This window comes from Salmo salar, chromosome 25, assembly GCF_965601325.2.
Source record: "Salmo salar chromosome 25, fSalSal1, whole genome shotgun sequence".
Taxonomy (NCBI): domain Eukaryota; kingdom Metazoa; phylum Chordata; class Actinopteri; order Salmoniformes; family Salmonidae; genus Salmo; species Salmo salar.
The window spans coordinates 51,100,948-51,114,729 of record NC_138315.1 but is presented as its reverse complement, the minus strand read 5'-3'; the positions used below and the strand labels follow the sequence as shown (position 1 = coordinate 51,114,729).

Sequence of the window (13,782 nt, the reverse complement as noted above, 5' to 3'; positions counted from 1 at the left end):
ATCGTTCACAGTACCTAACAAATCTAATATACAGTGCATCCGTGGTAACAAACAATGTCTGTGTAGTTCTATGTATAACATTCAGAAAGAATCCCTTTACTGCTGTCCTCCTAAAGCCCCAATCTGTGGTAACCACACAGCAGGTAAAGCCCCAGTCTGTGGTAACCATACAGCAGCTACAGCCCCAGTCTGTGGTAACCATACAGCAGGTACAGCCCCAGTCTGTGGTAACCACACAGCAGGTACAGCCCCAGTCTGTGGTAACCACACAGCAAGTAAAGCCCCAGTCTGTGGTAACCATACAGCAGGTACAGCCCCAGTCTGTGGTAACCACACACCAGGTAAAGCACCAGTCTGTGGTAACCATACAGCAGGTAAAGCCCCAGTCTGTGGTAACCACACAGCAGGTACAGCCCCAGTCTGTGGTAACCACACAGCAGGTAAAGCCCCAGTCTGTGGTAACCATACAGCAGGTACAGCCCCAGTCTGTGGTAAACCATACAGCAGGTACAGCCCCAGTCTGTGGTAACCATACAGAAACTAAAGCCCCAGTCTGTGGTAACCATACAGCAGGTAAAGCCCCAGTCTGTGGTAACCATACAGCAGGTACAGCCCCAGTCTGTGGTAACCACACAGCAGGTAAAGCCCCAGTCTGTGGTAACCACACAGCAGGTAAAGCCCCAGTCTGTGGTAACCACACAGCAGGTAAAGCCCCAGTCTGTGGTAACCTCACAGCAGCTAAAACCCCAGTCTGTGGTAACCACACAGCAGGTAAAGCCCCAGTCTGTGGTAACCATACAGCAGGTACAGCCCCAGTCTGTGGTAACCACACAGCAGGGAAAGCCCCAGTCTGTGGTAACCACACAGCAAGTAAAGCCCCAGTCTGTGGTAACCACACAGCAGGTAAAGCCCCAGTCTGTGGTAACCACACAGCAGGTAAAGCCCCAGTCTGTGGTAACCATACAGCAGGTACAGCCCCAGTCTGTGGTAACCACACAGCAGGTAAAGCCCCAGTCTGTGGTAACCATACAGCAGGTACAGCCCCAGTCTGTGGTAACCATACAGCAGGTAAAGCCCCAGTCTGTGGTAACCATACAGCAGGTAAAGCCCCAGTCTGTGGTAACCACACAGCAGGTAAAGCCCCAGTCTGTGGTAACCATACAGCAGGTAAAGCCCCAGTCTGTGGTAACCATACAGCAGGTAAAGCCCCAGTCTGTGGTAACCACACAGCAGGTAAAGCCCCAGTCTGTGGTAACCACACAGCAGGAACAGCCCCAGTCTGTGGTAACCACACAGCAGGTAAAGCCCCAGTCTGTGGTAACCATACAGCAGGTACAGCCCCAGTCTGTGGTAACCACACAGCAGGAACAGCCCCAGTCTGTGGTAACCACACAGCAAGTAAAGCCCCAGTCTGTGGTAACCATACAGCAGGTACAGCCCCAGTCTGTGGTAACCATACAGCAGCTACAGCCCCAGTCTGTGGTAACCATACAGCAGGTACAGCCCAGTATGTGGTAACCACACAGCAGGTACAGCCCCAATCTGTGGTAACCATACAGCAACTAAAGCCCAGTCTGTGGTAACCATACAGCAGGTACAGCCCCAGTCTGTGGTAACCATACAGCAGGTACAGCCCCAGTCTGTGGTAACCACAGAGCAGGTAAAGCCCCAGTCTGTGGTAACCATACAGCAGGTAAAGCCCCAGTCTGTGGTAACCATACAGCAGGTACAGCCCCAGTCTGTGGTAACCACACAGCAGGAACAGCCCCAGTCTGTGGTAACCACACAGCAGGTAAAGCCCCAGTCTGTGGTAACCATACAGCAGGTACAGCCCCAGTCTGTGGTAACCACACAGCAGGAACAGCCCCAGTCTGTGGTAACCACACAGCAAGTAAAGCCCCAGTCTGTGGTAACCATACAGCAGGTACAGCCCCAGTCTGTGGTAACCATACAGCAGCTACAGCCCCAGTCTGTGGTAACCATACAGCAGGTACAGCCCCAGTATGTGGTAACCACACAGCAGGTACAGCCCCAATCTGTGGTAACCATACAGCAACTAAAGCCCCAGTCTGTGGTAACCATACAGCAGGTACAGCCCCAGTCTGTGGTAACCATACAGCAGGTACAGCCCCAGTCTGTGGTAACCACAGAGCAGGTAAAGCCCCAGTCTGTGGTAACCATACAGCAGGTAAAGCCCCAGTCTGTGGTAACCATACAGCAGGTACAGCCCCAGTCTGTGGTAACCACACAGCAGGTAAAGCCCCAGTCTGTGGTAACCATACAGCAGGTACAGCCCCAGTCTGTGGTAACCATACAGCAGGTAAAGCCCCAGTCTGTGGTAACCATACAGCAGGTAAAACCCCAGTCTGTGGTAACCATACAGCAGGTAAAACCCCAGTCGGTGGTAACCACACAGCAGGTAAAGCCCCAGTCTGTGGTAACCACACAGCAGGTAAAGCCCCAGTCTGTGGTAACCATACAGCAGGTACAGCCCCAGTCTGTGGTAACCATACAGCAGGTACAGCCCCAGTCTGTGGTAACCATACAGCAGGTACAGCCCCAGTCTGTGGTAACCACACAGCAGGTAAAGCCCCAGTCTGTGGTAACCACACAGCAGGTGAAGCCCCAGTCTGTGGTAACCATACAGCAGGTAAAACCCCAGTCTGTGGTAACCATACAGCAGGTAAAGCCCCAGTCTGTGGTAACCATACAGCAGGTAAAACCCCAGTCTGTGGTAACCATACAGCAGGTAAAGCCCCAGTCGGTGGTAACCACACAGCAGGGAAAGCCCCAGTCTGTGGTAACCACACAGCAGGTAAAGCCCCAGTCTGTGGTAACCATACAGCAGGTACAGCCCCAGTCTGTGGTAACCACACAGCAGGTAAAGCCCCAGTCTGTGGTAACCACACAGCAGGTAAAGCCCCAGTCTGTGGTAACCACACAGCAGGTAAAGCCCCAGTCTGTGGTAACCACAGAGCAGGTAAAGCCCCAGTCTGTGGTAACCACACTGCAGGAACAGCCCCAGTCTGTGGTAACCACACAGCAGGTACAGCCCCAGTCTGTGGTAACCACACAGCAGGTACAGCCCCAGTCTGTGGTAACCACACAGCAGGTACAGCCCCAGTCTGTGGTAACCATACAGCAGGTAAAGCCCCAGTCTGTGGTAACCACACAGCAGGTAAAGCCCCAGTCTGTGGTAACCACACAGCAGGAACAGCCCCAGTCTGTGGTAACCACACAGCAGGTACAGCCCCAGTCTGTGGTAACCACACAGCAGGTACAGCCCCAGTCTGTGGTAACCACACAGCAGGTACAGCCCCAGTCTGTGGTAACCATACAGCAGGTAAAGCCCCAGTCTGTGGTAACCACACAGCAGGTAAAGCCCCAGTCTGTGGTAACCACACAGCAGGTACAGCCCCAGTCTGTGGTAACCATACAGCAGGTAAAGCCCCAGTCTGTGGTAACCATACAGCAGGTAAAACCCCAGTCTGTGGTAACCACACAGCAGGGAAAGCCCCAGTCTGTGGTAACCACACAGCAGGTACAGCCCCAGTCTGTGGTAACCACACAGCAAGTAAAGCCCCAGTCTGTGGTAACCATACAGCAGGTAAAACCCCAGTCTGTGGTAACCACACAGCAGGGAAAGCCCCAGTCTGTGGTAACCACACAGCAGGTACAGCCCCAGTCTGTGGTAACCACACAGCAGGTACAGCCCCAGTCTGTGGTAACCACACAGCAGGTACAGCCCCAGTCTGTGGTAACCACACAGCAGGTACAGCCCCAGTCTGTGGTAACCATACAGCAGGTAAAGCCCCAGTCTGTGGTAACCACACAGCAGGTAAAGCCCCAGTCTGTGGTAACCACATAGCAGGAACAGCCCCAGTCTGTGGTAACCATACAGCAGGTACAGCCCGGACAAGACCAGGCTGGCACAGCACCCATACAAATGTTGACAGCACAGCACCCATACAAATTTCACCCCTCCCTATTCCATTCAATTCACTCGGTGCCTACCCAGCACAGCAGCAGCCAATGAGCCGTCCTGTTAAAAACATCTTTGTCCGTTTTAAAAAGGGCTGTATTTGCTAATTTGTCCTAGCAGCACACCTAAAGGAAACATGATGAACGAATAACGACCTAGAGTCAGCAGAAAACAAAAGTGTGGTTAACTGAAACGGCTGTTAGCCTGGGACAAACATGGGATTGGCCTGATTTTCTCTAGAACGCTGTAGAGGTTGGGGCCAGCCCTGGGTTCAAATAGTATTTGAAAGTGAACATAAATGATCTCGGCTTGATTATGCTTGCCGGGCACAATTTAACCAATAGAATAGTCCCCAAAAGTGCAAACCCCCTACCCATCTGGCAATCCAGGCCTGTCCGAAGCAAATGCTCAAAAGTATTTGAAAGATTCCAAAATGTAGCATTGGAACCCAGGTCCGCTCTGTTGTGGGGGGGTTGGGGTTGGTGTTGGTGCTGTGAAACAAGGGAGCATTGTAGAGATCTGCTGTGACTATGGAGCAGCCCCATCTCATGGGTATTACCCAGCAAACCCACAGAAACAGCGACTGAGTTGGCACCCTGCCACCATATCAGATAATTCCCTCTCAGCACCGTCGCAGCTCCCCTTAAGAGACAGGGTTTCTAAAAAAATATATATATATAAAACAAACTCTAAAAAAAGGGGACTAAATACACAATATATTACAGAACATATAGTTTTCTACAACAAACAATGAAAATAGCATGTAAAAACAATACAAATCGTATGTACGTACTGTTATAATACAATCATCCGGACACTTCCTAGTTACAAGACTTTCTCAACAGTTTCCAGAGTCAGAGAATCTGTCACAGAAATAACAGAACAGTCCCTCCAGCAAGCCAGTGTCATGATTTCAGACTACTGCTCACTGCATTGACAATCACTGCTATAGTTAAACACAGCATTAATGCAACAACAGCTATAGTTAGGCAGTCAGAGCATTACCACAAATACACCGAACGCCTCATCTCAGGGGAGAGCCAAACAGAGCACAATGTGTCTGTCTGATTATGTCCTGTAATAGTGGACCTGCTCAGTAAATATATAGAATTACACATCACTTACCTTCTTGACCTGTTCAGTACACATATAGAATTCATTACACGTCACTTACCTTGCCAATAGAAACTACCAGGGCCTCCAACAACCACCCTGTTGTTCTGAAAGAAAGAAAGAAAGAAAGAAAGAAAGAAAGAAAGAAAGAAAGAAAGAAAGAAAGAAAGAAAGAAAGAAAGAAAGAAAGAAAGAAAGAAAGAAAGAAAGAAAGAAAGAAAGAAAGAAAGAAGAGAGAAGGAGGAGAAAAAGAGGAGAGAGAGAGAGAGAGAATGAGAGGGGGATAGAGAGAGAATGAGAGGAGAGAGAGTGAGAGGAGAGAGAGTGAGAGGAGAGAGAGAGGAGAGAGAATGAGAGGAGAGAGAGTGAGAGGAGAGAGAGAGAGAGAGAGAGAGAAGAGAGAAAGAGAGAGAAGAGAGAAAGAGAGAGAAAAAGAGAACAAGAAAGAGAGTAGGTTATTCTGAGAAGAAAAAAAACAACACAAAATGATCTGAAACTGAATCCAAGCATTGTATAATAAGTAAGGGCTAATCAATGAAGGGCTATGCGTTCTCTGGATAATAATGAAGGACGTGGAAGGTTGCATTATCTTCCAGAGAACAGCATAGAGCCCCCGAGTTGATTATCCCTTTTATACCATGGCTATAATTTAACACGTTTTACAGCTAGAAATGTGGTAACCAAAACAGACGTGCTAGTTTAGCTAACCAAACCATCAGTCCTAGCTTGTTATTATAAAAAAATATATAATTCAACAACGCCAATAATGTTTTCAATCCGACTTTTGATTTCAAAAGCAGCTCTAACATAGAACATGTAAGAACTATAGCCAAATGAATTCTACCGTGCTGATATACAGTGCATTATAGGGAAACCGAAACAAGTATTGTAAGGACCCTGGGTTTATAAGAGCGGATATCGACTCGGTCGTTTGATCATGTTATGCGGCACAGTCGATAGCGCGGCTGGACTTCGGGCTACAAGGTTGAGGGTTCGAGACCTGCTCCCTGCTTGTTTCATTACATTATTCAACAATTCCATGGCATAATTAGGCAAATGAGGCCCGAGGGGGGTGTGGTGTATATGCACGACACAACGCAGAGTTCTTAGTGTTTTTATTTATCTATTGTTGTATGGAACACAGTAAAGTACACACCTTGACAAAGTCAATACTGAATCCAGCCTGACAGAATCCTTGTCCCTCTGGAGAGTTGGCATCTGTTCAGAGTAACACAAACACAGAACGATTTAATAATCTCTCAATGGTAGACCAGGTGGGGTTATTTATTAAAAAGATATTAGGGTCCATTTCCTGGACCCAAATAAGGCCTAATCCTGGACCAAAAAAAGGCACTTCTTCAATGGAGATTCTCTTGGCTAGTTTCAAGTCACTTACTAGATCGACAGGGAGAGTACTCCACCACGTCTCCTCCTTTCTTCAGGAAACACGTACCGACAGGCTCTCGCTCTGAGAAGCTGTACGTGCTCCACTGGTAGAGAGGTGCACAGGCCTGAGAGACACAAACACCTCATGAGTACAAGTCAACTAACAGCAAGGTCACGCAACAGTCACAGAGATAGATACCTGATGTAAAACTGAAATCCAGACTAAAGTTCTAGGACATAGGGAATCTGTCATGAGACGGTTCGCTAGCTAGCCAACACAATATTTGGTTCTAAAAACGGCATGTTTACCGTCTGACCGTACCGTTCTGAGATAAGGACATGACACTCACCAGGATGTGTTTACTGTCTGACCGTACCGTTCTGAGATAAGGACATGACACTCACCAGGATGTGTTCACCGTCTGACCGTACCGTGGCTCCAAACCACTGGTTGGACTTGAACTCCATCTGAACCCCATCGATATTCTCGCGATCATCTGTGGGAGAAATCATTGTGGGGTTTTAATGAAGAAACACCATCTCTTTAAGGGGTGCCCACCCTTTTTAACAACGCTACTCTACCAACTGTGTCATTTTTCAATAGGGAACAATGTTTTAAAACATTTTGCAACCGGTTATGAAAACAAGCCATCTAGTTAGTGTGGTGGCTAATTTCTGTATTACCAAATGAGGAGAAACAAACTTCACACACCAGTCTGAGTTATACTTAAACTACATCTTTAATAATAAAAGCTTTGCAATAGCAATGACTTTCAATGACGTGCCATTTCTAATGAACCATTGAAAAGTGTCTACACAAAAGTACAAAGATCTTTTATAGCCAAGATACACCCCTCTCAACCTACATGACGAACAACAGATCTTAGGAACATTTCACAAATGGACTTTATAATTGAAAAAGGGAGTATCCCGTAGCCAGATAGCATTCGCTATAAATTATCGTTCAGTTTGGTCCCTAAGACGAGGTTCTAATCTCGTTCCTGGTACTTCATAGTACAAAAACACCAACTCATCCAATGGCATATATCAATTGTCAACTCTAGATACTCCCATCTCAAGTAAAAGCCCTTCTTGACCCCTCTCCTGGACAAGCTCACTGAGGGGAGTGCGCCTCCAGGTCATACACTATCCCAGGATGAGTGCAACATCAGAGAGGACATACAATGGTTCCATACACTGCCATACACCTCCCCCCAATGCCAAAGGAGGGAGTGACTTGCGCACAGACACTGTGGAGACAAGTAATTGGTTCCCCATTAATCACGCCATCCCTTCACATGGTTTAAGAATGGGTAAAGACACATTCACATATGAAGACAATGTTCCATCCTGTCCTCTTCCCTTTCTGATATTCTGCATAGCAACAGAGACATGTAAAAGACAAGTCTGACCTCTCCCCTCTCTGGGCCCCAGGTGACTGAGCCCCAGCTAAGGGAAGAAGTACTAAGTCATGTTTTGCAGAGGGGGTCAAATTCTTATTTCCCTCATTAAAATGCAAATCAATTTATAACATTTTTGACATGTGTTTTTCTGGATTTTTGTTGTTGTTGTTATTCTGTCTCTCACTGTTCAAATAAACCTACCATTAAAATTATAGACTGATCATTTCTTTGTCAGTGGGCAAACGTACAAAATCAGCAGGGGATCAAATACTTCCCCCCCCCCCCCCCCCCCCCCCTCACTCTATGTTTCCCAACTAATTCTGATTCATCCACCACAGTAGTCCCTCCCTGTTTCAGCCCATTTTCTTCCATTTGGTGCCTAACGAACATGCCCCGGAATATCCACAGACAAATAGGACTGGTAGAGATTTGTTATTCCTGATCATTGATAAATTGTAGGCAGCAGCAGCTTTCATCGTCCTCCTGATCAGAGCCTGGAGATCAAACTACATTTTTCCTAGAGGAAATTACTCACAGGCAACACCCTTTAACGACCCCTGTCTAGCAAATACAGATCTAGCTGTGACACACACACACACACACACACACACACCCACGTGTTCCTCAGTGAGGACAGCTGAACCTATAAATGACCTGTACTGTAGGTCCTTTAAGCTCCAGACTTCCTATCAGACTGCTCTGTGGTTAGGGTTAACAATGGTCTTCTTCCACATCTGCCGTCTCGCCACGTGTAAGCCAAGTGAGACTATGGTTATTAACGTGCCTATAACATTATCTTTATATGGGGTGTGTCATGTTGATGTGGAAATTATACATCTTTGTAACAAACTTGAAACATCTCAGATATGACCAACAATTACAAAGACTGTTCAAATATCCTGTTAGCTGCACTGTAACCTTTACGTAGCGAGACACCTGAGAGGAGTCCCCACTTCCATTTTTCAGGGGAAACAGAAGTTGAAAATACTGAAACATCCGCTAAAAAAACGGAAACATCCGCTAAAAACCCGGAAACATCCGCTAACAACCGGAAACATCCGCTAAAAACCTGAAACATCCGCTTTTACTCTGCAGAGAGTAGCTGCAACGTTGCTGATATCAAAACACTACGTGTGTGTTCAGACAGACTTATAGTGGCTTATTGCTTAGTACCTACAGGGTTAATAAAATGGAGGGTTACCTTAGAGGGGTTACCTTACTTAGAGGGGTTACCTTAGAGGGGTTACCTTAGAGGGGTTACCTTAGAGGGGTTACCTTAGAGGGGTTACCTTAGAGGGGTTACCTTAGAGGGGTTACCTTACTTAGAGGGGTTACCTTACTTAGAGGGGTTACCTTAGAGGGGTTACCTTAGAGGGGTTACCTTAGAGGGGTTACCTTAGAGGGGTTACCTTAGAGGGGTTACCTTAGAGGGGTTACCTTACTTAGAGGGGTTACCTTACTTAGAGGGGTTACCTTACTTAGAGGGGTTACCTTACTTAGAGGGGTTACCTTAGAGGGGTTACCTTAGAGGGGTTACCTTAGAGGGGTTACCTTAGAGGGGTTACCTTACTTAGAGGGGTTACCTTACTTAGAGGGGTTACCTTAGAGGGGTTACCTTAGAGGGGTTACCTTAGAGGGGTTACCTTAGAGGGGTTACCTTACTTAGAGGGGTTACCTTAGAGGGGTTACCTTAGAGGGGTTACCTTAGAGGGGTTACCTTAGAGGGGTTACCTTACTTAGAGGGGTTACCTTACTTAGAGGGGTTACCTTAGAGGGGTTACCTTAGAGGGGTTACCTTAGAGGGGTTACTTAGAGGGGTTACCTTACTTAGAGGGGTTACCTTAGAGGGGTTACCTTAGAGGGGTTACCTTAGAGGGTTACCTTAGAGGGGTTACCTTAGAGGGGTTACCTTAGAGGGGTTACCTTACTTAGAGGGGTTACCTTAGAGGGGTTACCTTAGAGGGGTTACCTTAGAGGGGTTACCTTAGAGGGGTTACCTTAGAGGGGTTACCTTACTTAGAGGGGTTACCTTACTTAGAGGGGTTACCTTAGAGGGGTTACCTTAGAGGGGTTACCTTACTTAGAGGGGTTACCTTAGAGGGGTTACCTTAGAGGGGTTACCTTAGAGGGGTTACCTTAGAGGGGTTACCTTAGAGGGGTTACCTTAGAGGGGTTACCTTACTTAGAGGGGTTACCTTAGAGGGGTTACCTTAGAGGGGTTACCTTAGAGGGGTTACCTTAGAGGGGTTACCTTAGAGGGGTTACCTTAGAGGGGTTACCTTACTTAGAGGGGTTACCTTAGAGGGGTTACCTTAGAGGGGTTACCTTAGAGGGGTTACCTTAGAGGGGTTACCTTAGAGGGGTTACCTTAGAGGGGTTACCTTAGAGGGGTTACCTTAGCGTGCAGAAATGACATATTACTGTAGACATAAAAAGACTTAAAGGAAAGATTCACCCATTTTCCACGTTATATTGTTTTTTTTTTTGTGCATCTCCGAGTGATGTTCTATCTATTCCCTGGGTCATGTTTTCATGTCTGAGTTATTGCCGTTCAAGCAGACAGAAATCCGGCTGGTACGACGTAGCACTGTGATAAAGCTCTCTCTCTCTCACTACACTGGACGTTAATATGACTTTTAGATGGTGAAAACGTCCATCATACATGTCAGATTTCAATACTGGCTGATGTCATAATGGGGGGAGGTTGTCTTCTCCCAATTTTTTGTTGTTGATATTCCTACCTCGATAAATGTGTAATTTAACAGAGGGTCCACCACATTTCTCTTACGTCTCTGCCTCTTCAGTCCAGGGTGACGTTTGCGAATGTCGGACTCCACACTGTGAGGCACATTGATTTACAAGTTGAACATGGTGAGATTTTAGACTAACTAGCTACTTCACATGCTGATACTGACTTTGATAGTCTTGTGTTTAGCTACGTTTGCTAGCTAGCCAGCCCATAGAGAGAGCATTGCATTGTGGGTTTTGTAGTTTTGTAGTTGACTTGAGCTGCAACTGATTTCCGCATGTTGCTACCAACCTTAATATAACGATAAAAAATAAAACATTTGATGACATGGTTTCACTTAAAATAAATGTTCATATCAAATAACTTCAGAAAATGGCTTGTGATATCCATTGCCAAGAAATAAATCTATTGTACGCAGTTCTGTGCAGACACAGGGAGAGAGTTCTATTGTACGCAGCTCTGTGCAGACATGGGGAGAGAGTTCTATTGTACGCAGCTCTGTGCAGAGACACAGGGAGAGAGTTCTATTGTACGCAGCTCTGTGCTGAGACAGGGAGAGAGTTCTATTGTACGCAGTTCTGTGCAGACACAGGGAGAGAGTTCTATTGTACGCAGCTCTGTGCAGAAACACAGGGAGAGAGTTATATTGTACGCAGCTCTGTGCAGAGACACAGGGAAAGAGTTCTATTGTACGCAGCTCTGTGCAGACACAGGGAGAGAGTTCTATTGTACGCAGCTCTGTGCAGAGACACAGGGAGAGAGTTCTATTGTACGCAGCTCTGTGCAGACACAGGGAGAGAGTTCTATTGTACGCAGCTCTGTGCAGACACAGGGAGAGAGTATTATTGTACGCAGCTCTGTGCAGAAACACAGGGAGAGAGTTCTATTGTACGCAGCTCTGTGCAGAGACACAGGGAGAGAGTTCTATTGTACGCAGCTCTGTGCTGAGACAGGGAGAGAGTTCTATTGTACGCAGCTCTGTGCAGACACAGGGAGAGAGTTCTATTGTATGCAGCTCTGTGCTGAGACAGGGAGAGAGTTCTATTGTACGCAGCTCTGTGCAGAAACACAGGGAGAGAGTTCTATTGTACGCAGTTCTGTGCAGACACAGGGAGAGAGTTCTATTGTACGCAGCTCTGTGCGGCCGGGGGTCGACGCAGCCGGCGAGCGGGAGAGAGTTCTATTGTACGCAGCTCTGTGCAGACACAGGGAGAGAGTTCTATTGTACGCAGCTTTGTGCTGAGACAGGGAGAGAGTTCTATTGTACGCAGCTCTGTGCAGACACAGGGAGAGAGTTCTATTGTACGCAGCTCTGTGCTGAGACAGGGAGAGAGTTCTATTGTACGCAGCTCTATGCAGACACAGGGAGAGAGTTCTATTGTACGCAGCTCTGTGCTGAGACAGGGAGAGAGTTCTATTGTACGCAGCTCTGTGCAGACACAGGGAGAGAGTTCTATTGTACGCAGCTCTGTGCAGACACGGGGAGAAAGTTTCATATCTGACACACGTGGGAGGATACTTACTACCCTTCAGTGAAAACATACCACAGAGCTCTGTTCCTGTCGAACCACAACTAAAGCAAAACTCATAGGAACAACAGCTAGGTCCTCCATGTTTCAGACTAGAGCACCAGTTATAGAGGAGTAACATCCCAGCTCCTGTCTAGCTCTAACCCAGACTAGAGCACCAGTTATAGAGGAGTAACATCCCAGCTCCTGTCTAGCTCTAACCCAGACTAGAGCACCAGTTATAGAGGAGTAACATCCCAGCTCCTGTCTAGCTCTAACCCAGACTAGAGCACCAGTTATAGAGGAGTAACATCCCAGCTCCTGTCTAGCTCTAACCCAGACTAGAGCACCAGTTATAGAGGAGTAACATCCCAGCTCCTGTCTAGCTCTAACCCAGACTAGAGCACCAGTTATAGAGGAGTAACATCCCAGCTCCTGTCTAGCTCTAACCCAGACTAGAGCACCAGTTATAGAGGAGTAACATCCCAGCTCCTGTCTAGCTCTAACCCAGACTAGAGCACCAGTTATAGAGGAGTAACATCCCAGCTCCTGTCTAGCTCTAACCCAGACTAGAGCACCAGTTATAGAGGAGTAACATCCCAGCTCCTGTCTAGCTCTAACCCAGACTAGAGCACCAGTTATAGAGGAGTAAGTAACATCCCAGCTCCTGTCTAGCTCTAACCCAGACTAGAGAACCAGTTATAGAGGAGTAACATCCCAGCTCCTGTCTAGCTCTAACCCAGACTAGAGCACCAGTTATAGAGGAGTAACATCCCAGCTCCTGTCTAGCTCTAACCCAGACTAGAGCACCAGTTATAGAGGAGTAACATCCCAGCTCCTGTCTAGCTCTAACCCAGACTAGAGCACCAGTTATAGAGGAGTAACATCCCAGCTCCTGTCTAGCTCTAACCCAGACTAGAGCACCAGTTATAGAGGAGTAACATCCCAGCTCCTGTCTAGCTCTAACCCAGACTAGAGCACCAGTTATAGAGGAGTAACATCCCAGCTCCTGTCTAGCTCTAACCCAGACTAGAGCACCAGTTATAGAGGAGTAACATCCCAGCTCCTGTCTAGCTCTAACCCAGACTAGAGCACCAGTTATAGAGGAGTAACATCCCAGCTCCTGTCTAGCTCTAACCCAGACTAGAGCACCAGTTAGAGAGGAGTAACATCCCAGCTCCTGTCTAGCTCTAACCCAGACTAGAGCACCAGTTATAGAGGAGTAACATCCCAGCTCCTGTCTAGCTCTAACCCAGACTAGAGCACCAGTTATAGAGGAGTAACATCCCAGCTCCTGTCTAGCTCTAACCCAGACTAGAGCACCAGTTATAGAGGAGTAACATCCCAGCTCCTGTCTAGCTCTAACCCAGACTAGAGCACCAGTTATAGAGGAGTAACATCCCAGCTCCTGTCTAGCTCTAACCCAGACTAGAGCACCAGTTATAGAGGAGTAAGTAACATCCCAGCTGTCCCCTCCTCTAGCCCGGTGACTAGACCCTTGGTTGCACCTGGTCAAACATTACACCCATCCCTGGGTCCTCTATAATTATAGTTATTCTAATATAGAGACTGTCTGGACAGCTGTAGAAATATATATGTCAGTTTAACCTGTCTTACCCTGAGGAAGATTATGGACAGCTG

At 47.3% G+C, this 13,782-nt stretch overlaps 1 protein-coding gene across 1 annotated transcript in view; it reads right to left on the bottom strand.

The window, feature by feature from the left end:
• Nucleotides 1-13,782, bottom strand: part of LOC106586912 (integrin alpha-V) — a 112,540-nt gene that overhangs the window by 93,559 nt on the left and 5,199 nt on the right. Inside the window, exons 3-6 of the mRNA XM_045707873.2 lie at nucleotides 6,887-6,978; nucleotides 6,492-6,606; nucleotides 6,252-6,313; nucleotides 5,157-5,202 (exon numbers count right to left, since the gene is read on the bottom strand). Coding sequence (XP_045563829.1) covers nucleotides 5,157-5,202; nucleotides 6,252-6,313; nucleotides 6,492-6,606; nucleotides 6,887-6,978 — 315 coding nt within the window. The remainder of the gene's footprint in view (nucleotides 1-5,156; nucleotides 5,203-6,251; nucleotides 6,314-6,491; nucleotides 6,607-6,886; nucleotides 6,979-13,782) is intronic.